This window comes from Pleurodeles waltl, chromosome 2_2 (assembly GCF_031143425.1).
Source record: "Pleurodeles waltl isolate 20211129_DDA chromosome 2_2, aPleWal1.hap1.20221129, whole genome shotgun sequence".
Taxonomy (NCBI): Eukaryota; Metazoa; Chordata; class Amphibia; order Caudata; family Salamandridae; genus Pleurodeles; species Pleurodeles waltl.
Genome location: NC_090439.1, coordinates 682,115,407 through 682,141,432, shown reverse-complemented (window position 1 = coordinate 682,141,432; position 26,026 = coordinate 682,115,407). Strand labels below are relative to the sequence as shown.

General features: G+C 44.0%; 1 protein-coding gene across 2 annotated transcripts in view; it reads right to left on the bottom strand.

The window, feature by feature from the left end:
* CLVS1 (clavesin 1) overlaps window positions 1-26,026 on the bottom strand; it is a 553,645-nt gene that overhangs the window by 162,886 nt on the left and 364,733 nt on the right. For both annotated transcript variants that reach the window (XM_069220238.1, XM_069220237.1), the window contains exon 4: window positions 15,343-15,453. In XM_069220238.1, the coding sequence (XP_069076339.1) occupies window positions 15,343-15,453 (111 nt within the window). The remainder of the gene's footprint in view (window positions 1-15,342; window positions 15,454-26,026) is intronic.

Genomic DNA, 26,026 nt, shown 5'->3' with positions numbered 1-26,026 from the left:
GAGTCAAGGCCCAATCCACCAGGAACCCTGCATTGTGGATTTGCCCCATATCCCATTGGACAGCTCTTGGTGGTCTTTATAGAATTTGGCCAGTTAATAGGACAAGCCTACAGTGGCAGGGTCAAGTGGAGCCGGAGTAATTTTTACACCTGTTCAGTCTGGAATCTCTTGTGGACTTGCTGTCCTGCATCTCTAAAACCTTTCAAGAGGTGCAGATTGATTTAGCTGCTTCACAGCCAGACAAGGTCATCTTGCAGATGACTTCTTTTGAGTTTTGACAGGCAAAGTTAATTCCCTTAGCTTAATGGCCCGGGGCGGGGAGAGGGTCTCTATTTTGGTGGAGGTCCAAAGTCCAGTTGCTACAAATCAATCCTTTCAGTTATGGGAGTCCAGCAACAGCTTCAACACCTGTCTGGCCTGCAGAAGGGGCACAGAACCCTCTGATTGTTGGCCTTCCGTTGGTGCCTTTGGCTCCTTATGAGCAATATGGAGGAGGAGAAAAATGTCAATGGTTGCTGACACAAAACCAATTGCACTTCTGTTGTCAGCCGTTGTCATTTATTGATTCCCAAATGTAAGTGGCATTTATAATTTCTGTAAGTAGCTGAATCTTAATCTTTTTTATTTCTTCTCTCACAAGTGACACAGCATCACGGGCAACTGCCTTTGTGCAAGCAAAAGGCCTTGTTCCATATTGTTGGCCTGCCTTTTTGGCTCAATGTAGTTTTTTTTTATTGTTGGTTGGTTATCCAGTCATTAGTTAATGAGTTGATGGCTTTTAATCAGGGAAATCAGGACATTTTGTCCTACTTAAACTAAAACTCTGTCTTTTATTGTGAGTTATGAGAGGAATTAATCAATGCCTTTCTACAGATTAAACCACAGCCACAGAGATATGCAGCTTTAAATGATTCAGTCCTAAGATTGTATCACTGTATTTCGGAAAGCACAGAGAATGGTGGCATACTGACCTCCGGTTTAGAGCCCCCCTGAAACCAGGGCGGAAAAATGAAGAAGAGTTCAAGCAGATAAGTAGTGGTGTGAAGGGGTATCTAATTAAGTAAGAGAAAGAACAAATTAGGAAGGAAAACAAGTGTGTGTAAGGTGGAAAGTCCAGGCATTTAGTTAGAGAATGTCAAACCAAGCCTACGGTCACTTCTGGGGGAATCCATCAAAGGCCAAATTAGGAAACCAAATTAGGAAACCTGAGAGCCCGACAGTAGGAGGGAGAACTGGTCTAAGTGTCTTAACAAATACCCTTAATACTGCTATGGGCCATGTGACTTTGCACTGGGTTCCTATGTTTTGCTCAAAGCACAGCTAGAATGGATTTTAGGAACGATTCTGGGGCCACTCAGAAGTTTATTGTAATCAATATGTCCACATCATATCTAATCCAGAAAGGATACCTGAAAAGGATAGGACAATTTATGGCACAGAACTGACATCTGGTTCTATAATATTCCAAGCTGCAGATTTCATCTGGAGAGTTTAAATCAAAACCCCAATGTCATCAATGCCCCACAATTTAGGATTCTATTGGGAATTCCATGGTTACAATTACAATGGCCCATATATTAATTTGGGAGCCAGGCCAATAGTTTTGTGATCACCGTTTAATGAAGAACACTGCTTACCAAAATATTTAAGGGGAATTTGCTGGTCTCTCCCTCCAGTAAGCTGAAGAAAGGAGTAGATCATTGATTGGCAGCATGTGAAGAAGGCAACATTGCAGGAGATTTTGACAAAAAAGGCTGAAATGTTCCCTCCTCACTGGCCATTTGATTCCCATGTTGATTTAGTTGAGGATGCCCAGATATCCAGCTGTAGGGCTTATGCCTTGACCTCAGCAGAGAATTAGTATCTCAAGACACACCTCTAGATAATATCTGGCCTTCTCCTTTTTGTGCTGCATCACCTGTACTTTTAGTCCTAGAGGGCAAAGGGTGAGCTGAGACCTTGAATAGATTATAAAGCTTTCAATAAAGTGACAATAAAGAATCACTACAGTCATCCACTTATTTCAACCGTTCTTCATCAGGTCAAGGCTGCAACCACCTATTCAAAATTGGATTTAAGAGGGGCTGATAATCTGATCAAGATAAAGAAAGGAGATGAGTGGAAGATGATGTTCAAGACCAGGTTGAGATATATATATTCACTAATGTATTTTTTACTTGTGCAACACCCAAGCCGCTTTTCAGTTTGTTGTGAATTAAGTCTTCTGTGATTATTGGGGTTTGTTGTTGTCTATATCAATAACATCTTGGTGTATTCAAATTCCAAGAAAGAGTATATTGAAGTGTGTGCTGCAGAAAACACCGGCCAATAATAAGTATGATTTTCATGCACCAACTTCTGAATTTCTTGGGTTTATCCTTACTTCACATAGAATTCAAATTGATTTGAAAAATATCCATGCAGTAGTTGATTGGCCAACTCTGAGATGAATCAAAGAGGTACAAGCCTTTCTTGGTTTCTAAAAACTTTTAGCAATAGTTTGCAATACCTCTTCTGCCATTACATCAGGTATCAATCAATCAGAATTTCATGTATCACAAATCCATTACATGAGGGACTGTCGTTTCAGTGGACCCCTGAGGCAGATCTCGAATTTAGGACCAAATGTATCAAACAATTTTGCATTCGCAAATGATGCAAATCGCTAAATCCGTTTGTTTGTGAATGCAAAAATGCCTTTCAAAATGTATAAAAGGCATTTGCAATGCAATTTCAAGAACTTGCTAAAATAGTGATTCCATGAAATTGCAACTGCATTTAGAGAATCGCAAATTGCGATTCTCAAAATAAGAAATCACAAATAGTGAATTCCTATTTGCTATTTCCAAAGCACATGTATCAAGCATTTCCTAAATGCGAATTGGGCATTTAGGAAATGCAATTACCACCAAATCCAAGTTGGTGGTAAGCATGTGCAATTTAAAAAAATACATTATAATTGCATTTTTTTAAAATGACATGTAGCGCACACATTCCCCTAGGGCATACATGCGCTTCACATGTCCACAAACATTTTTTTAGGGTGCATCAGAGGGGGCCTTATGCCCCCAGCACCCTGTTGTTTGCATTACCCAATTTGCGAATTCCTAACAGGAATTTGCAAATTAGGTAATGAAAAACCATTCACACCTATGGGCCTACAGGCCCATAGTGATGAATGGAGTCCCATTCCCTAATTGCGATTCGGTAATAGCAATTGCGACTTTTAAGAAATCGCTATTACCGAATCACAATTTTCATACATCCCATTTTGCATTTCTTAAATAGCAATTTCTTAAAAATCGGTATTTAGGAAATGCAAACCGGGATGATGATACATCTGGCCCCATATTCCTTGAAGAAGACATTTAGTACTGCACCAGTCTTGAGGCATCCACAATTACTTGTCTTTTGTTGTTGAAGCAGATGCTTCCGAGACATCTGCAGGAACTATTCTACTGAATATGGCCCAAGAACTACACCCAGTAGTGTTTCACTCAAAAAACCTAACATTATATTACACAGATTTTGAAGTTGTTGCCTAGATGTTATTGGTCATCCAGCATGTGTTTATTGAATGGAGACAATACCTTCTAGGAACACCTCACACTACCAAAGTATAAACGGACTATTGTAATTTACAATATTTCCGTCAAAACTTCAACAGCCTGGCAACTATGTTGATCCTTGTTTTTTGCAGAAGAACCGTTCAGTCTCACCTTCAGACCAGGAGTGCACACAACCTAAAATACATATTTGTTGGTGGGCTAACAATGAATGCATAGAACTTCCAAAGCTAAACATTGCTCCAGAGCATTTTGTGGTACCCATTGCCAAAAAAATATACAAGTGCATTAATAAGTAAAGGGATTTGAGATATAGAGCACCATAAATGGGTGTTCCTATGTTCTTCTAGGTGCATTTGTTAAGGAGTTCCATATCAGAGAGATTTAATCTTTGTATCCACCAAGGATTTACAGACTAGGAGGCATATTTATCAAAATACCATGCAACACAGCACAGGAGGTCAACTTTCTGGGTTAAGTGATAGGGAAAGTCCAGGAATGCGCTGTACATAAAATTCTATGGCTCATTCCTGTCATTTCCCAGAGCTGTCGCACAATGTGCTGCATAGGCCCAACACAGGCATCCTTGCACGATGGTGCAAGGGTGCCTGCATTGTAAGCATTGTACACCTTCCTGCATGAAAACAATCCTGTGAGGCATATTCCTCTTTCTATGTGTCCTGTAGAGTGTAGAAAGAAGAAACAATGAGGGGAAATAAAGATTTTTCATATTCGATATGCCTCACGTGGAGAGGCATAGATTTTGGCACATTTCTTGGTCTACCACTAATGATAAGTCTAGGAATGCACCGCAATCCATGGAAGAATGCATAGGAATAGCCATGCTCCACCCATGGGATGACTTCCCAGGGCAGAGTAATGCAGTGCAGTGATCTGCACTGTGTTGCGTTACTCTAAATTTATCAAGCCAGGCAAGGCCACGCAAGGTGGCCTTGTGTGGCTCGACTTGCCTTAAGAGTTGCGTCACCCTTCCACATCAGTAGTGAAATCATCCACATCACATTCTGGTATTCTGGTCAGAGAGACAAGCATTATGAAGTTGAGAAGTTTGTGGATTCCCGTTTAAAGAATAGTTAGGTATGATATTTGCTGGTAGGGCACGCCTTTATTCCTTATGAACCTAATTTGGGAGCCAATTGCCCTGGCCACCTATCTTTGTTGCAATCTGCTCTTCACTGAAGCTACCTGCACGAACCCTAGGGAGGTGGTCCATTAAAAAGGGAGGGGGTACTTTCCCAGTTCACTCACCCAGGAACCCTGGAGTGGAGTTCCTCTGGCTCACCCATGGGATGGCCATTGGTGGTCCTCATGTGATTGGGGCAGAGAATAGGGTAAGCCTCTAGTTGCACTGCCAGAGGTGACACTGCAGCCTGAAGCATATTCCCCAATGTAAGAGTTAAGTTAATGTAGGTGAGATTCAATGATTGTATTGGTTGGAACAATGATTGTATTGATCCCATTTGTTTTTTCCTTGAGATTCCTGTCTGAGTTTTGTGGCTCCCTCATGATTGACATTTACGTTGGGTGGGTCACTGCTATTTAAAGGAGGACACTATCCATTTCCAACCGCTGGGTCAATACAGTCCATGAGGGAGGAAGACTGCAGTTCTGGAGTATGCTGGACAAACCTTGCATCCAGAGGAAAAGAACAAGCCTGAATACCAAGATTGGGGAGGTCTCGACCTGAAAGGGGTTCTTAGGTGCACTGACTATTTGGAAGCCTTTCAGAGATAGAGGAGGCACAGTTTTTCCAGATTAATGAACTTCTGCAACAGTAAATTCTGTGAACTTCAAGAAAGTAAGGGGGTGAGAATGAGTTCTGAGGTAAATGTGCACCTATTGATAGTGGCCTAGTACTGATATCATGGAAGGAAACTAAGGCAAATTAAAGTTTTGGCCTGAGGAAAAACCCTGCTAGAAGGAAACATGTGTTGCCTCTGGGTTATCAGTTCTATTGAAAGGCTGAGAGGAAGGCTGCAAGACAGACAAACAAGATTTTCTGACAATTGATGTGTGTTAGGATTGTTTAAAAGGAACCAAGAAGCCTTAGTATAGAGTATGTGTCAAAACCCTGTAAGGACCTAGAGATATGTATTTTTATGAGTCTCAGTAGGTTTTATTGAAGTATTTGTCATGCATTGGACTGTAATTAACATTGTCATATATTTGTAGGTTATCTGCACATACCAGATTGGTGTGATGTCAGAACTAAAATAAAAGTCAGGATACCAGTTTCACACACAGCCCAGTACTGAGGACAGGGGTATGCAATTGCTCACTCTGATGGGGACATTCTTGTCCCAACAATCTGGGATATTGCAGATAGGTTTGATTCATCTGGGGATCAATGTGCTGAGTGAGCCAGTGAAACTCTAACTTCTGGGTACTTCCTTGTGACCTTGTTAGAGCATAACAATATGTGCAGCATCTTTCTACTTCAGGGACTGTGACCAGCTTTCAGAAGAATTTGGCTGAGCTTCATTGTTGGCTTATTGGTCTATGACTCTCAAACTTTGATTCCTATTGTCACCCAGTGCCTGTAATCTGCTGTTTAATTCATGAGTAAAAAGTTAAATTATTTTCTAGGTCAATAGTAGCGAGTTCATAGGTCTGACTAGAGTATTCTCATTGTATCCTTGCAGTTGATGGCCTGTTATTCCCCTCAGTTTATGATGGTGATGATGTGGGAAATAGTGCAGCAAGGTTGCTATGGTTTACAATGTAATTAAGGAAAATGGGGCCCTTCATCACATGCTTTGGTAAGTGTAGGAGGCTGGCCTGGCTTATAGTGGGTACCAATTGTACTTACAACTTGTGTCAGGTCCAGTTATCCCTTATTAGTAGATTAGTAGTGTTCTAGCAGCTTAGGCTGATAGAGGTAGCTATAGCAGAGCAGCCAAGGCTGAACTAGGAGACATGCAAAGCTCCTACTATACCACTTATATCATATAGGTACTATATTATTAGAAAGACAATACTCAGAGTTACTAACAATAAAGGTACTTTATTTTAGTGACAATGTGACAAAAATATCTCAGAGGATATACACCCTTAGGAGGTAAGTAAAATACACAAAATATACACAAAAAAACAAATCAGGTAAGTAACACAATCAGAAGTCGTGCAAACACTGTAGAATACAATAGGATGCAATAGGCCTAGGGGCAACACAAACCATATACTAAGAAAGTGAAATGCGGACCACGAATGGACCCCTAGGCTAATGTAGTGTGTAGAGGGTCGCTGGGAGTGTAAGAAAACACTAAGGGTGTCCAAGATACCGCACCCCAAGACCCTGGAAAGTAGGAGTAAAGTACTACTATTTCCCCAGAAACACACTAAAGTCGTTATAAGGGATTTTGCAAAGACCACAACAGACTGCAAAGCACTGAAGACGGATTCCTGGACCATAGGACCTGCAAAGGAAGGAGACCAAGTCCAAAAGTCGCAAAAGTATCTGGGGGGGGGGGCAGGAGCCCACTAAACCCTGGATGAAGGTGCAAAATGGCTGCCTCTGGATGGAAGAAGCTGAAGATTCTGCAACAACGAAAGGTGCTAGGAACTTCTCCTTTGTGCAGAAGATGTCCCACGGCGTGCTGGAGGATGCAGAGTTGTTGCCTTGGCAAAATACTGCAAACAAGCCTTGCTAGCTGCAAGAGTCACTGTAGGAGAAAAAGGGTGCTGCCCAGGCCTAGGAAGGATCAGGATGTCGCCACGTGGGTGAGGAGACAGAGGGGGCCTTCAGCAACGTAGAGTGCCCACGCACAAGCAGGAAGCACCCACAGAAGTCCTTGAACACAGGTTCAAGAAGTATGAAGATGGTGGTCATCTCAACACTGCAAAAAGAGGTCCCTCGACAGCGGAGATCAACTCAGGGAGCTCAGCATCGTAGGACAGAGTGCTGGGGACCTAGGCTCAGCTGTGCATGCAGGATTTCTTGGAAATGTGCACAGAAGCCCTTGTAGCTGCAGATCACGTTGTGCACAGGATTACTGTCTGGAAATCGGAGGCAAGGACTTACCTCCTCTAAATTTGGACAGTTGGACAGTTGGACCACTGGACAGTCTAGGTCACTTGGGTCCACCACCTGTGTTCCAGGGGCCACGCTTGTCAGGATGAGACGGGTCCCAGAGTTCCGGTGAAGCTAAAGTTTGGTGCCTTCCGAAGCAGGGGGAAGATTCCATCGACACACAGGAGATTTCTTCGTGGCTTCCAGTGCAGGATGAAGGCAGGCAGCCCCCAAAGCATTCACCACCAGGAAACAGTCGAGAAAGCTGGCAGGATTAGGCGCTACAATGTCACTGGCAGTCTTCTTGCTACTTTGTTGCAGTTTTGCAGGCATCCTGGAGCAGTCAGCGGTCGATCCTTGGCAGAAGTTGAAGAGAGAGGTGCAGAGGAACTCTGGTGAATTCTTGCAAGTCGTTATCTGAGGAAAAGCCCACTGGAGGACCCTAAAGAGCCCTCGGAGGAGGATTGGCCACCTAGTCAGGTATGCACCTATCAGGAGGGGTCTCTGATATCACCTGCTAGCACTGGCCACTCAGAGGCCTCCAGAGTGCCCCCACACCTCTGGGAACAAGATGGCAGAGGTCTGAGACACACTGGAGGAGCTCTGGGCACCACCCCTGGGGTGGTGATGGACAGGGTAGTGGTCACTCCCCTTTCCTTTGTCCAGTTTCGTGCCAGAGCAGAGACTGGTGGTTCCCTAAACCGGTGTAGACTGGCTTATGCAAGGAGGCCACCATCTGTGCCCTTCAAAGCATTTCCAAAGGCTGAGAGAGGCTACCCCTTCCCAGCCTTTAACACCTATTTCCAAAGAGAGAGGGTGTAACACCATGCTCTCAGAGGAAATGCTTTGTTCTGCCTTCCTGGGACTGGTGTGCCCAGACCCCAGGAGGGCAGAACCCTGTTTGTGGGGTGGCAGCAGCTGTAGCTGCAGAGAAAACCCCAGAGAGCTGGCTTGGCAGTACTGGGGGTCCATAGTGGAGCCCACAGGATGCGTGGAATTGGCTCACCAATACCAGATTTGGCATGGGGGAACAATTCCATGATCTTAGACATGTTACATGGCCATATTTGGAGTTACCATTGTGAAGCTACATATAGGTATTGAACTATATGTAGTGCACGCTTGTAATGGTGTCCCTGCACTCACAAAGTCCAGGGAAATTACCCTGAACTATGCGGGGGCACCTTTGCTAGTGCAAGGGTGCCCTCACACTTAGTAACTTTGCACCTAACCTTCAGCAAGTGAAGGGTAGACAAACAGGTGACTTATAAGTTACTTAAGTGCAGTGAAAATGGCTGTGAAATAACGTGTGCGTTATTTCACTTAGGCCGCAATGGCAGTCCTGAGTAAAGGTTTGTCTGAGCTCCCTATGGGTGGCAAAAGAAATGCTGCAGCCCATATGGATCTCTTGGAGCCCCAATACCCTGGGTACCTAGGTACCATATACTAGGGAATTATAAGGGTGTTCCAGTATGCCAATTGAAATTGGTAAATGTAGTCACTAGCCTATAGTGACAAATTTAAAGGCAGAGAGAGCATTAGCACTGAGGTTCTGATTAGCAGAGCCTCAGTGACACAGTTAGGCACTACACAGGCATACACATTTAGGCCACAAACTATGAGCAGCAGGGTCCCCCCAGTGAGACAGGCAAAACACACTGACAAATAAGGTTTTTACTATGAGCACTGGGGTCCTGGCTAGCAGGATCCCAGTGAGACAGTAAAAACACACTGACATATACTCACAAACAGGCCAAAAGTGGGGGTAACAATGCTAGAAAGAGGCTACCTTCTCACAGTAAGTAAAAATAGCTGGATTGTGGTAGGCCCCCCAGATCCCTCGGCTTCTCTGATATTGTACTGGCTGTCCTAATTGAGAGCTAAGTACCTAGATTCCAGCCTCTGGGAGGATGGCCTGTGGGTTAGCAATCTACCGCGATGGCATGTTTCAACCCACATTTGTGCCAATTTTTTATTCACTAGGATTTGGCGACACATTTGATGTGGTTTTATTTTTAGCGCAAGATTGGCTTTGTTATGTACTTTGTGGCATTTTGGTTTAATGAAATGTGTGGCCCAACCTAGTCCATTGTTTTTTTCCCACCATGCCACCTCAGATTTGAACCAGCCATATGCAAATCAGTCTTGACCCAGGTCCAATGGGAATGGTCCAACTCGAACTGTCAGTTCAGGTCTTCCGTGAATTGGAACACAAGCAACCTAAGAATGGTTTCACCCTCCAATAGGTCTCATCAGTTTTTTGTAAACTCCAGTGTGGCTCACTAAGTGGGACGAGTATGCCTAGAAGTGCATCCTGAGCACACTGTGCCACTGGAACCAAGCTATACCTGACTGAGGAGCCCTAACAATGGTGAAACCAGTCTTGGGTTGCTTATGTTTCTGTTCAGGGAGAACCTGGCCTGGCAGTTTGGGCTGCATTGTCCCCACTGCAGCAGAGTGAAGACTGATTTGCATATGGCTAAGTCCAAAGTGAGATGGCATAGTGTGCAAAATAACAATGGACTGGGATGTTATGTTATGTACATTTGTAAAGAGCACTATCGCCCACAAGGGTATCCTGGAGCTGAGCAGGTGTGTTCATCTAGCTCTACCTCTGGTAGGTTAGTTAATTGACTAGCTAGGTCTTCAGTTTCTTGCAGAATTCAAGAAGAGAAGAGGAGGCTCTGATGTGGAATAGTGAGTTGTTCCATGCCTAAGGGGCAATGTATGATGATGCTCCTCCTCCTGGTCTGGTCCTGTTTATGCATGGGATGTCTACAAGTAGGAGTCCTGCGGAATGAAGGTGTTGGGGTGATTGGCAATTGTTCAGGTAGGTTAAGCCTAAATTGTGTAGTGACTTGAATGTGTGTGTGATCAGTGGCGGCTGGTGGAGTTTGAAAGTGGTGGGGCATGAATTAAACAATGGGTTTACTGGAGTAAGTGACCCTGATCAACCTGAAAATGGTTCCTACGTTAGAGGGGGTCCTACAACAAATGGGGAAACTGTAATTAGAACTTCGGTCTACCCATAAAGCAAGAAAAATCTGCTAATTTTACTTTTACATAAGCAGCACACTTGGTTGTAGATAGCGGCTATACAAACTTGCAGAATCTCATAGCTGTTTGTTTGAGGCTCTGATGAGATTTATAGAACACTTCACCTCTAGGAGCTTCTGGACCAATCAGTTTAACATAGTGGACCCATTACTAGAGTTCCACTCATTTTGTAAGATCATATAATATTGGAAAGTACAGGAAGAGAAAGATGAGGAAATTACAGGAAGTTAAGGTGCCCTAGAGCATAGCTGCATATCGAGGAAGCACACACATAGTTAACATAATGTTAAAATATTAATCTGAGTTCCCAGTGCATGATCATCATACTTGTATTTTAATTTGGCAAGTTGTGGAACATTACCCGCATAACTAGTGGACATGACTATGTCTGATACAGCAGGTGCGACAGGTCACTGAAATCTGGAAATATTTTTAAATTGGGAGTCCTGACTCTTAATCCTTTGCCACAGAGCCCCACATTGGGTGCCATGTTGTAGTTTGACTCTTGCCCTAGGCAAGACTGCTGGTTTAAGGATAACAGCACTTCTGTTTGCAAGAAGGGGCATGGCCTGTCTGCATTTGTGTCAATTCGTACAATATTTCCGTCCTTGGTATCCAGCGACAGACTCCAATAACTGGGAAGTTAACATAAACTTTCCCTGACTGATAGACCCCAACTGCATCTAGTTTAGTCCCTCAGCGGTTTAAAGGAATATACCCTCACACACACTAGCTAGGGTCACACAGACTTGATAAGTGAATATTGCACAATGCTGTTTTGACACTTTTCACTTCATATTTTTGTATTTGCAAGGGACTGAGTGCCACAATTTCATCCTCCACTCAAGTGTCGAACTATGTTTTTAGACTGTATTGTAAACAGAGGTACAAGATACTGAAAGAAATTAAAAATTAGTCAACCATACTACTCACAATGTGCCCAGTCCAGTAGGCCAACAGAGGGTGAATAACTGACTCAGCTCGTATGGAAGTTGTCGGCAACTGAAATATTGTTTAAACTGGACCCTGTTCAATCTAATACGTGCTGCTGTTCTCCCAAGTCTTGGCTGAGCTCCTCGGTATCTGACTTGATGGTCATTCTTCATCTATGCTTGCCTAGGCGGACTGACTGAGCTGCAGGGGAGAGTTCTTCCTCACGAGCAAAGGACAGAAATATGACCAATTACTGTATGGCTTCAAATAAAGCCACACAATGATTGGCCATGGTCTTTAATATGCCTAACCCCGCACACACTGCTTTGACAGAAGTTGTGATCACATCATAGCCAATCCTTTTATTACTACCATGCTGTTTTTATTAGTAAACAGCATGAGAGCCTTGCAAAGATTGGTTGGAGCAGGTGCAGCCAGCGCTCCGAGGGAGACTAGGTGGCAGCGCTGCCTTCCCCCTGGCTCCATAACACACCACAGGTTCCAGGGGCAGAAGTACGCATGCCGGGCTGGACACAACTCGACATGCACACTTGAGCTTATCCCAAGCCTGCCAACCAGATAGGGTAAGACCAATGCCCTGCCCAAACAGCACTGCAGTGGATGAGGTATTCTTTTTTTTTTTAAATAAGTAATATAATAAATAGTACAGAGCAGAGAGGACAGTAGGGCCTATGTCCCTTAAGAGAAACCACTGCTGTGTGTGATCCAGTCGAGCTCGCTGAGGTGTGGTGTGGTGCGATGTGATGTGAGTTCCGGCTGGGAAACTAGGGATGACTGCTGCTGAGTTCTGGATGGTTTGCAGTCTTCCGGTGAGTTGTTTGATGATCCCGGCATATAGAGTGTTCAAGAAGCCCAGAGAGGTTAAAACTGGCTGAAATTAATTCAAGCATTCCATCCATTCCTTTTTTCTATACTTTAGTGTGACGTCCTAAGTGGGATGAGTATGCCGAGACATAGGCCCTATGTACACTGCGCCACTAAAACCAAGCTATATCCAATGGACGAGCTCTAATAAATGGCAAAACGAGTCTAGGTTTGCTAGTGTTCAAGTTCAGAGAGGAAATGGCCTGGCAGTTTGGGCTGGACAGCTCCCATTGGAGCAGGGACAAGACTGATTTGCAATGACTGAGTCCAAACTGGGGTGTCATGGTGTGCAAAAGGACAATGGACTGGGATGGGGCAGAGGAGCTAGGGCAATGAAATATCTGCCTGAGGAGGTGAATTTGCCTCACAGATGTAATGACTGTAACGAAGAAGAATGGACTCTAAGTAATCGATTGTAAGTAAGTAATGACACTCCCCAAGACAGCTTCCTGTTCCAAGAAAGCTCTATCTCCAGGTCTGACTTTAAAGAATGCTGGGACTTCAGGCATCCACTGACTGTCAAAGGACACTGACAAGGGCCGGTGTAATGTTTGGAAGATTCGGGAGGTGGCCTTCATGTACATCCTTGCTATTGTTCTGTGTAGATTTCACAGTATGCTCAAGCAGTATTATGAAAAACGAGCCAGAGTCTGTTATCATAATTGATTCTAGACAGGATCTGAGCAATTACCAATGACTCCTATGAGGAAAGGCTATGGTGAGAGGCATTTGTGGACAGTAGTGATAGCTGCCTGTCACCAGTGACAGTTTTAACTAATTACGCATGAGGAGGCCTCTGACCATCTCTAGAATCGTTAGAAACAAAGCAGCAGTAAAGATGTTTATTTTTAAAGAAACTATGGTTTTATTATTTCAAACACATTTACACTATCCTAAGGCAAATGATTCTTTTATATCCCCCCCTCCTACGCCCCACACGTCCAAGCCATTGTAAATTTGCAAGGCACATTTAAGAAAAAACAGCCTAGATGAGGGATACGAGGGCTTGCCTTAGAATTTAGTTTTTATAGAAAGCAGAGAATAAGTAACGAGAACGTATATTATTTTTTAAAAACACAACGAGCTATGTCCATCTTGTTCTTGACCTGAGAGAACCAATTATAAAGGAAGGGGGGGTTCAGGTGTATGAACAGTGTTAGCCTGAAAGGCATGTAAATGGCCAGTATGTGCTGAACGATATGTGTACTATAGCTGTTTATGAGTGATGTTTTTGTAGAATGGTATGGATAATTTGTGCATTCTAGTGGTGTGTTTTTAATGATGTAATTATAAATAGTGTGAGTTCGCATTGTGCAGGGGGTTTGAATACATAGGGCCTGATTCCAACTTTGGAGGACGGTGTTAAACCGGCCCAAAAGTGGCGGATATACCACCTACCGTATTACGAGTCCATTATATCCTATGGAACTCGTAATACGGTAGGTGGTATATCCGTCACTTTTGGGACGGTTTAACACCGTCCTCCAAAGTTGGAATCAGGCCCATAGTGTGTGCAAACATGGCTGCATATGAATGATATGTGCAAATCGTGTTTGTGATGTGTGTACAGATCCTGTTTTTGTTTCTATGTGATTGTGAATACTGTGAGTGTAGTATAAATGAGCGTGTTGAGTGTAAAAGGTGTGGGTCGTGTATGCATGTGTGTAAATAGATTGGTGCAAATCACAGGTGCCGTTTTCTCACCTAATTATCACAAGATGTGTTAATTAGTGGATGAGCCATTCACACCACATTCCACTTTTCACAACACAGATCGGGGACTTAGCTATTAACTCGGCTTGGGAGTGGGCAAACCGAGGCTGCATCACAGTTTGAGGCAGGTTTTTACCTGCCCGGGCAATGGTGTGGTGGTCCTCCAGCGGGCTCCTTCTCCACGCTGCATGGTCAAACCATCCCTCTTACGAACGCTGAAATGCCCGATGCTGTCTTGAGTGGTAGCTTTTCCCTGGATCCAAGGAACTACTCTCTTCTACCCTCCCTTCCATTATGTGCAAAGTTCAGTCACAGGTGAACCTGCACAGAGGACAAGCCAAGGAGAGCTGGAAGGTCATGGGTCTCCGTTATCTGACTGTCTTAGCTCTACTAGTGCACCAGCAGGGGGAAGACCATGTATTTGAGAATGTCAAAGGTCTAGGAGTAGGCACTTGGCATTTTAGGGCATACCTAATCCAACATATTAAACCCTACCTACAGAGACTAAACGCAGGCCCCGCAACCTCTGTGGCAAAGAGGGATCGGCAGCCTGCAGCAGGACCACTTTCAGCCTAATGAATGTGAATATCTGTAAGACCAGGGAAGAGTCAGGGCCGCTCACCAGATCCTGCAGGGGGCACTGCCTACCTAAGCCAATGGCCAGGCATGCCTTGGAAGGCTAGGTAAACACTGGTGTGAATGGGGACGCATGCTCCACATTTTAATCAGCTTTCTAAATGTATCTGCCTGACGTCCTCCTTGTTGTTTACCACTGAACCATATTAAAACAAGGATAGCAATTATTGGCGTGAGCATGGGTCACGGGCCACGGGGGTTAAAGCCAGCACCAAAAGTGAAGCATGCTTTAATTACACGAGCATACAGGCACATCTAGCGCCCTGCGGGAGCCCTCCGCCGTGACTGAGCACAGCACAAAGCGCCTGCTTTTGTGAATGATGGAAGATTTCCAATGCAGCTGGCTCTGCATCTGAAAATAACCCAGCTGTGCTGCAGTATCGATTAACCATCAGTCTCTTTGTTGGCTTCCAACCGAGATAAAGCTCTAGGATATCTTCATCTGTCAACAGAGGCCACGGCATGGGAAGATTGCCTTTTAGAAATCAGGGCTATAGATTTAAAAGGTGCTTTTTGAGTTACCCTTTTCCTTGTCTTGTCTTTGAGGAACGGTTTGATTATGGTGTAGAGGGCGTGGATGTACCAGGGTTGATTGACAAAGTGAACTCCTCCGAAGCGAGCTGGGAAACTGTCCTAAAACAATGAGAGAAAAAATCACAGTTAATACACATGAGTCCTAGAAGAATTCAGAACAATACAGTACAAATCAGAACGCTCCAATGTCAAGCAGTTTACACCCAGATTCACATCCTTTAGCCCAGGAATAAAACGTCATTACCAGCCCTATTTACTTTCTGCAGGCGCCACACCTTGCGCCTTCCCTAACCCCTCATAATCAAACAGGAAACGTTTAAAAAGAGTGTGACAAAGGACTAGGGCTCAAACCAATGGTGTAAGCAAGGGGTCAAAGTGTGTATAATGTCACTTCCGGTAAGCAAACAGGCTCATCATTCCTTCACCTACAAACTAACAATAAACTATGAGAGAGAGAGGAACACCTGAGAGGCAGGGCATATAAAGAGGTTTAACTAACATTAGTGCAGTAGGTGCAGTGGCACCGGGTCTCAGAGATATCTGTGGCCTGTTGAAGTAATAGCTACATTTTACTACCCTACAGCAGTCAAAGGGAGCATTTTCCTTGCTTCCATCTGGGCCCATTGCATCTTTGCTAAGCTACTGCTGATTGAATGGAAGCCAGGCCATTCCTCAATATAACAAGTGCAACTTTCATTCAATAACTGTCACTATAAAACGTCTTCCTACTTTTATTGCACATTCTGTTCTGACCTTGTTTTTGCTGGTATTACGACTCTGGACTTCACCACTGCTAACAAGTGCTAAAGTGTTTGTACTCTGTTCCCTAAACACAGTAATAAATGTTTCATCCCCAATTGGCATATTTAATTTACTCATAAGTCCTTAGTAAAGTGATACTGCAGGTACCCAGGGCCTGCAAGTTAAATGCTACTAGTGGGCCTGCAGCAATGAGTGTGCCACCCACTTAAGTAGCTTTCTAACCATAGCTCAGGCCTGCCATTGCAGAGTCTGTGTGTGCAGTTTTATACTGCCATGTCACGCAACAAACTAACCCTTTTGCTAGGCCCAAACCTTCCCTTTTAATACATATATGTCACCCCTAAAGTAGGCCTGCCTAGAGGACAGGGAGCAATGTATTTACATGTCTTGGTATTCAAAAAATCTTAATTTGATTTTCACTACTGCAAGGCCTTTCTCTCCTACAGGATAACACTGGAGTTGCCTATTTACATTTTATAAGCATAACTTTCAAATGGGAAGAGATAATTCCTTCAAATTGATGTCTCTGAAATCAAAAATGTAAAATCCTACTTATAGTGAATTCAGATTTTAAATTGCAATTCTGAAAATGCCACTTTTAGAAAGTTGGCATTTTCTTACTTTAGACATTTGTTGCCTGCTGCCTGTCTCTGATCTCATGTGTGGGGTGGGTGAACGCTGGGCTTTATGTATTCCTCCTAGACAGCCACACAGTGTGAGCTTAGATGTGACTTGATGGACCATCCTGGCAGGATGGTAGGGACTACTCTCTGCTGGAATCCTGCTTTGCTGTGCTGACCTGCTGCCTGCAAGCAGCAACAGCCTTGAGTTTTTTTGCAAACATTACAAGAACATCTGTAACATGGCTTCCTTTGAAGCCCAAGTTATATACCATATGAGAAGCTAAACCACAGAACATATTCTATTTAGACTATTTTCTTGTTTATGGAAAAGATCTCTAGCAGGCCTTTAAAGATGAAGAATAAAACAGCATTACTTTTACAGGCAATTTGAGGCCCAGTTATATCATCCTGAGGCTTGGTCATGCTAAATTAAACATACACAAATGAACATTACATTTTAATAAGTAAATCTTCTCTAACTCCAGTGTGGTACAAGACTGCTGTTTGAGACAAGCAGAAACACTATGCAGCTCCTTCCATTAGTGAATGGTGATTGGTGCAGTTCCCTCCCTCGTAAAAAATTGTACAGCAGATCTACTCTGCTCACCATGGGCACTATCACTTGCCTGCCCTTGCAGGCACTCTTAACCTATTAAGACAGCAAGAGTATCTTCTTATTTCTGGCAGTGGTAATAAGCAAATCACTTCCACCACTCTTCCTTGTGCTGATGCCACAGCACTTACAATGGTGTTTGTGCTGAGCTGCACAATGGTGCGCCTCACACACCACCTACCCAATAATTATGGGAAGGTGGGGACTGCTGGAAGTACCACACTGGTACATGCGAAATCATTCCCTTGGGGCTCTGGATAATGATCATTGATTAATTCATTTATTCACTCTCCCACGTGTAACATGGAAAGGGCCATTATTTTTAACAGACAGAGAAATTCATAAAAATATGAATAACTTTATTTCAGGTCTATATTATGCAATTATAACTTGACAAAATACCCAACTGTTCTATCCTTTTGATGAAGCAAATTCATGAATATTTTTTTTATTTCCCAAATGTTTCTAAATGTTCAGGTTTGCCAAGAATGCATAGTCCTCAGTGATTCTGTAGATAACCTGATGAAAGCAACATCAGAAAATATTTCTGAACCAATGATTAGAGGCAAAACGCATGGCTGATCTTTTCAGCGAAAAAGTTATCCCAAGTCTTTACTAAATCCCGTTTCATTAATACCTAACTATTGCCAATGGCCTTTTCTGCAGGGTTATACCCAAACATTTTGCCTTCCTCCTCCTATTTTTCTGACCTTTTTGTTGACTTTAGGACTCTAGGCACGTTACCACTGCTAATCAGTACTAAAGTGCATGTGCTGTCTCCCCTAAAACTTGGTATGATTGGCTTACACCTGCTTGGCATAATTCATTTACCTATTAGTCCCTTGCAAAGTGGTATACCATACACCCAAGGCCTGTAAATTAAATGCTACTAGTTGGCCTGCAGCGCAGATTGCGCAACCCACAGAAGTAGCCTTTCAAACCTGTCTCCGGGCCTGCCACTGCAGTGCCTGCATTTTACTGCCACATTGGCTTGGCATTTTAAACTACTTGCCGAGGCCTAAACTCCCCTTTTACTATACCTAAGTCACCCCTAAGGTAGGCCCAGGGTCCTATGTATGTAAAAGGTAGGACATGTTCTTTTAATGTTTTACATGTCCTCGTATTTACAAACAACCTATTTCTTGTTTCACTACTTTGAGGGCTGCTCCTCTCATAGGTTAGCACTGGAAATTCCCTTATATACTTTTAAGTGGTAATTTCTGATGTGAAAGGAGTAGCATGGGCATGTTTGGTATGTTTGAAATGGTAGTGAGAAATCCTTGTGTAGTTGGATTTTACAATACTATTTTAGAAATGGCACTTTTAGAAAGTGGGCATTTCTCTGTGCCTATAACTCTATGTGCTTTGCTGCCTGAATCCAATCCACGTCTAGGGCAGAGTGACAGCTACACTTTGTGCATACTTTCCAGACAGCCACAACACAGGAGGGGCTGGGTGTGACAATAGATACATCAGCATCCATCTGCATACTTATAGTCTTCCTGGGCTGGGAGAGGGAGAAGTCATTCAGACCCTATATGACAATCGGTTGTGTCCTGCCCTCACACAAAGGGCTGATTTACTCCCCACTGATGTCTGGAGCCAAGGCTGGGTTGGAAGGGGTTATGTTACACTTGAAAGGGTTCACCCACCCTTGCACAAAAACATTTTTATGTATAAGTACAGCAGTGCTGACCCATGTGTTTGGAGCGCTTTTGCAACTGGGACTGAACCTCTGTCAGTAGGACTGCCATGCTGCTCAAAGGGCTCATCTGGACTGCTCTTCTGCTGTTGCCTTGCTGCCTGCTACTTACGGGTGGCCTAAAGGACTCTCTGATTTGCTTTTCTGTTTGTTGCCCTGTGCCAGCTGTTCCTGGACCCTGTTCTGCCAAAGGCACTCCTGGTCTGCCAGGAGGAACCGCCATACAGCCTATATGCTTCATGCACTGGCCTGCCTGCCCTTGATGCCCCCAAGTGTTGTCCTGGGACAAACTAACTGAGAACTGTCTATGAGTCCAGACCGCAGTCACTTTATTCTGCATTATCCCCTCACTTGCACCTGGCGAGCTCTGGTTGTGCTCTGGACCTCTACATCTTGTGCCTGGAGTGTGCCTTATCTTTCACTAGTGCGGGTGAGTGCTGGATTTCCTTCAGCGCTGTTTGAGCACCAGATTTCTAACAAGGAGCTGGTTCCTGATTCCCCCACACCCATATGACTGAAAGTCTCAGGGGTGAGCGCCGACTATGTGGATTAACCCAGATGCCCGTGGTCATGGTCAGGAGCATCCTGTACCTGCCAGAAGCCGACTCAGCAGTTCTCTTGAAGCTGCTGCTGCTGCTGCCCAGTGTGGCTCATTGGTGTCCCCATGAGTGGCTTGACTGACACACATGTGCCTGCATTTGGCTGTTGGCGTTGACAGCCGCTGCACTGTAGGGGCACAGCAAGCTGGCAGTCTTCAATTGTTTTTCTGGTGGGAGGACCAAAGGAGGCCTCCCCCCACTGCATAAAGCTGGACTATTGGTGCGGGCAGCTGCCATTCTTCAACTCTGCCTGCGGTGGACCAAAGGTCTTCCCCACTATCAGCTAAGGAGTGAGGTTCCCCTCGGCATTGGGAGATACCTGAGAGAGCATTCGCCACAATTGTGCAAAAAGGTGAAACTTCAAAGCAGGTCCTGATCACCATATAAAACCCTCAACCTCATTCGGGGAGGCCCAGTGGCGTTTTGTAATTAGGAACTATCGTATTGCATATAGTAGGTATGTAGGTACCCCTATGGCCTACGGTTTCTGTCTGATTACAGCCTCACATGTTATAGGAGCGCAGGTGCCCTGTGCCCTATAGGTTTATAGTGAGTGGTGTACTTGCTGGGCTTGTCCATTACCGATTGCCTTATTCGCACTAATGTGATGATTCATGTGTCTTGCTGTAAACTAGCTGCTACATTTCATGCCCTGATGTTAGGATATATGATATTAGGATTCTTACACTGTCAAGGGAATGAGTACTGACTCAGGATTTGCATAATGTGCACAGGATTTGTGAATTATGTCATTTTGGGCTATGTTAAAAGTACAATATATTTTATATAATCTGGAGTGAAGACTCTTTTGTGGTGTATTTATTGTGTTACTGGTGAGTGTGTTGTGCAAATCCTTTACACATTGCTTATAGGGATAAGCCTGACTACTTCACGCCAAGCTACCAGGGGGTGAGCACAGGTTATCTTTGGTGTGTAACTTACTTGCCATGACTAGAGTGGTGAGTTCTGCCTGGGTTAGGTGCATATCCCAGGCAAAAAAAACACCATTTCTAATGCCGACATTAGAGTGTCATCAATTGAGTTGAATAAGTACATGATTCAGATTGCAGCTTTTCTATGTCTCAAATCTTTCACACAGTAGACATTGCTTAGATTTAGAACAATATAGTTGTTGTGAAATATGTCATGTGGGTCAATGTAGTGTGGGCCAATCATGATACTACCATCTTAAATGAGACAAGAGGAGTAATGAGTAGGTTAATGTTGCAAAATCAGCACCAGTGAAAGCAGGGCACACCTCCGTGGCACAATAGTCAACTTCTTTAAAATTAAAATGGGCAGGGAAAAAAATTATAAGAGTAATAAAAGTTTGGAACAAACATTGCATGTGGTCATAATAACAAACGAGCAATCCAGACGAGCACTCCAACAGTGACAAGACAGTCCACCAGTAATCTATGTTTAAAATCTTACAATAAGATTAATTCTGGATCCCATTAAATTCATGACTGTGCCAGTTTTTCTAAAAATAAATTAAGTATCAAGGCACATCTTAGCATACTGGCAGAACAGCAGAGGTTTTGCACTCTCTGCAAAGTAAGCTTGAGACAAAGGGCCATATGTACAAAGCTTTTTTCTCGTCGCAAACGGCCTGATTCACAGGATCAGGCTGTTTGCGACAAGCAAAAAGCATTTTGCAATGCACAAGGCCAATTTTGCGATTCGGTAAGCTCTTTACCGATTCGTAAAAAGGGTTTGCGAGTCGCAATTAGGAAGGGGCGTTCCCTTCCTAATGGTGAGTTGCAATGCGATGTATGATTGTCCTGTGACAGTGAACACGGTCACAAAACAATCACAGTTAGCACCAATTTCAAATTGGTGCTAACTCATTCCAAACAGGATGGGATCCCCAAGGGGGACCCCTTTCCCTTTGTGAATGCATGCAAAAATATTTTTTCAGAGCAGGCAGTGGTTCCACGGACCACTGCCTGTTCTGAAAAAATTTAATGAAAACTTTTCATTTTTCCTTCAAATGCATCCCGTTTTCCTTTAACCCTTTCATTGCCAGGCCTTGTCCCCTTCAGGTGCCAGGCCTTTTTTGGCTATTTGGGGCAGTTCACGCTTAGAGCGTCCCAACTTTTTGTCCACATAAGCTACCCAAACCAAATTTGCTTCCTTTTTATCCAACATCCTAGGGATTCTAGAGGTACCCAGAGTTTGTGGGTTCCCCTGGAGGAGACCAAGAAATTAGCCAAAATACAGCAAAAATTTTGTTTAAAAAAAAAAATGGGGAAAAGGGCTGCAGAAGAAGGCTTGTTGTTCTGTCCCTGCAAATGGCATCAACAAAGGTTTTGCAGTGCTAAAATCACCATCCTCCCATCTTTCAGAAACAGGCAGACTTGAATCAGAAAACTGCATTTTTCATAACAATTTTGGCATTTGTCTGCGACATACCACATTTTTACTATTTTTTGTGCTTTTAGCCCCCTTCCAGTTAGTGACAGAAATGGGTGTAAAACCAATGCTAAATCCCAGAAAACTAAACATTTATAAAAAGTAGACAAAGTTCTGAATTTACCAAGGGGTCATTTGTGTAGAGCCTACACGATTTCCTAGAGAAAATAACAACTTAAATAAAATAAATATTGAAATTGAGGTGAAACATACAGCCATTTCTCTCCACGTTTTACTCTGTAACGTTTTCCTGCAATGTCAGATTTTTGAAAGCAATATACTGTTATGTCTGCTGGACTCTTCAGGTTGCGGGAATATATAGGGCTTGTGGGTTCAACAAGAACCCTAGGTACCCAGAGCCAATAAATGAGCTGCACCCTGCAATGGGTTTTCAGTCTATATCGGGTATACAGCAATTCATTTGCTGAAATATAAAGAGTGAAAAATATGTATCAAGGAAAACTTTGTATTTCCAAAATGGGCACAAGATAAGGTGTTAAGAAGCAGTGGTTATTTGCACATCTCTGAGTTCTGGGGTCCCCATACTAATATGCGAATTACAGTGCATTTCATAAATAGATGTCTTTTTTATACACTGTCTTACATTTGGAGGGAAGAAATGTAGAGAAAGGCAAGGGGTAATAACACTTGTTCTTCTATTCTGTGTTCCCCCAAGTCTCCCAATAAAAATGGGACCTCACTTGTGTGGGTAGGCCTAGTGCTTGTGACAGTAAACGCAACATGGACACATCACATTTTTACATTGAAATCTGACGTGTTTTTTTAAAAGTCCTAGCTGTAGATTTTGGCCTTTAGCTCAGCCGTCACCTAGGGAAACCTACCAAACCTGTGCATTAATGAAAATTAGACACCAAGGGAAATCCAGGATGGGGTGACTTATGGGGCGCTCACCTGGTTCTGTTACCCAGAATCCTTTGCAAACCTCAAATTTGGCCCAAAAATCATTTTTCCTCAAATTTCGGTGACAGAAAGTTCTGGAATTTGGGAGGAGCCACACATTTCCTTCCACCCAGCGTTCCCCTAAGTGTCCCGATAACAATGGTACCCCACTTGTGTGGGTAGACTCAGTGCCCATGACAGGAAATGTCCTAAAACATAAAGTGGACATATCACATTTCCCCCCAAAAAACAGACATGTTTTTTTAAAAGTGCCTAGCTGTGGATTTTGGCCTCTAGCTCAACCGGCACATAGGGAAACCTACCAAACCTGTGCATTTTTTAAAACTAGACACCTAGGGGAATCCAAGATGGGGTGACCTGTGGTGCTCTCACCAGGTTCTGTTACCCAGAATCCTTTGCAAACCTCAAAATGTGGACAAAAACACACTTTTTCCTCACATTTTGGTGACAGAAAGTTCTGGAATCTGAGAGGAGCCACACATTTCCTTCAACCTAGCGTTCCCCCAAGTCTCCCGATAAAAATTATACCTCACTTGTGTGGGTAGGCCTAGTGCCCGCGACAGGAAATGCCCCAAAACACAACGTGGAGACATCACATTTTCCAAAGAAAACAGAGATGTTTTTGCAAAGTGCCTAGCTGTGGATTTTGGCCTCTAGCTGAGCCTGCACCTATGGAAACCTACCAAACCTGTGCATTTTCTAAAACTAGACACTAGGGGAATCCAGGATGGGGTGACGTGTGGGGCGCTCACTAGGTTCTGTTAACCAGAATCTCTTGCATACCTCAAAATGTGGCCAAAAAAACACCTTTTCCTCACATTCCGCTGACAAAAAGTTCTGAAATCTGAGAGGAGCCACACATTTCCTTCCACCCAGCACTCCCCCAAGTCTCCAAATAAAAATGGTACCTCACTTGTGTGAGTAGGCATAGTGCCCGTGACAGGAAATGCCCCAAAACACAACGTGGAAACATCACATTTTCCAACATAAAACAGAGCTGGTTTTTGCAAAGTCCCTAGCTGTGGATTTTGGCCTCTAGCTCAGCTGGCACCTAGGGAGACCTACCAAACCTGTGCATTTTTGAACACTAGATGCCTAGGGGAATCCAGGATGGGGTGAGTTGTGGGGCTCTCACCAGATCCTGTTACCCAGAATCCTAGGCAAACCTCAAAAGATGGCTAAAAAAACAAATTTTCCTCATATTTCGGTGATAGAATGTTCTGAAATCTAAGAGAAGCCACAGATTTCCTTCCACCCAGCATTCCCCCAAGTCTCCCAATAAAAATGGTACCTCAGTTGTGTGGGTAGGCCTAGTGCCCGCATCAGTAAATGCCCAAAAACACAACGTGAACACATCACATTTTCCAAAAGAAAACAGCGCTGTTTTTTGCAAAGTGCCTAGCTGTGGATTTTGGTCTCTAGCTCAGCCGGCACCTAGGCAAACCTACCAAACTTGTGCATTTTTGAAAACGCGACACTGGAGGAATCCAGGATGGGGTGACTTGTGGGGTTCTCATCAGGTCCTGTTACCCAGAATCCTTTGCAACCCTCAAAGGTTGGCCAAAAAAACACTTTTTCCTCACATTTCGGTGACAGAAAGTTCTGGAATCTGAGAGAAGCCACAAATTTCCTTCCACCCAGCAGTACCCCAAGTCTCCCAATAAAAATGGTACCTCACTTGTGTGGGTAGACCTAGTGCATGTGACAGGAAATGCCCCAAAACACAACGTGGACACATCACATTTTCCAAAAGAAAACAAAGCTGTTTTTTGCAAAGTGCCTAGCTGTAGATTTTGACCTCTAGCTCAGCTGGCACCTAGGGATACCTTCCAAACCAGTGCATTTTTAGAAAACTAAACACCTAGGGGAATCCAAGATGGGGTAACTTGTGGGGCTCTTACACCAGGTTCTGTTACCCAGAATCCTTTGCACATCTCAAAATTTGGTTAAAAAAACACGTTTTCCTCACATTTCGGTGACAGAAAGTTCTGGAATCTGAGAGGAGCCAGAAATGTCCTTCCACCCAGCATTCCCCCAAGTCTCCAAATAAAAATGGTACCTCACTTGTGTGAGTAGGCCTGGTGCCCGTGACAGGAAATGCCCCAAAACACAACGTGGACACATCACATCTTCCCAAAGAAAACAGAGCTATTTTTTGCAAAGTGCCTAGCTGTGGATTTCGACCTCTAGCTCAGCAGGCACCTAGGGAAACCTACCAAACCTGTGCATTTTTTAAAACTAGACACCTAGGGCAATCCAAGATGGGGTGACTTGTGGGGTTCTCACCAGGTTCTGTTACCCAGAATCCTTGGCAAACTTCAAAATTTGGCCAAAAAACACCTTTTCTCTCACATTTCGGTGACAGAAAGTTCAGGAATCTGAGAGGAGCCACAAATTTTCTTCCACAGTGGAGAAGTGTGGCACAATGGTTAGAGTGGCAGACCCTGATGCAGAGATCTGGCCTGGGACCAGGGTTCAATTCCCACCTCAGCGGGTCTTAGGCTCAATTCCCTTGGACCACATAATTCTCGCCTCGGTGCCTAATCTAATTGATGGGCCCCACTCTGTAACTCTGGGCAATAGCTTGCTTAATCTCCACAATGGCCCTCACAGTACTTGGATGCCTGGCTTCACGCTGGGGCTGTCCAGGAGTGGGTGCCTCACAGGGAAAAGCCAGGAGGGGTTCCACAGTGGTATGCGTACAGTGCCTTGAGACCCTAACAGGTGAGTAGTGCGCTATACAAGTGCAAAGTTTACAGTTTTACCCAGCGTTCCCCCAAGTCTCTCGATAAAAATTTTACCTCACTTGTGTGGGTAGGCATAGTGCCCGTGACAGGAAATGCCCCAAAACACAACGTGGACACATCACATTTTCCAACAGAGCTGGTTTTTGCAAAGTCCCTAGCTGTGGATTGTGGCCTCTAGCTCAGCTGGCACCTAGGGAAACCTACCAAACCTGTGCATTTTTGAAAACTAGATGCCAAGGGGAATCCAGGATGGGGTGAGTTGTGGGGCTCTCACCAGATCCTGTTACCCA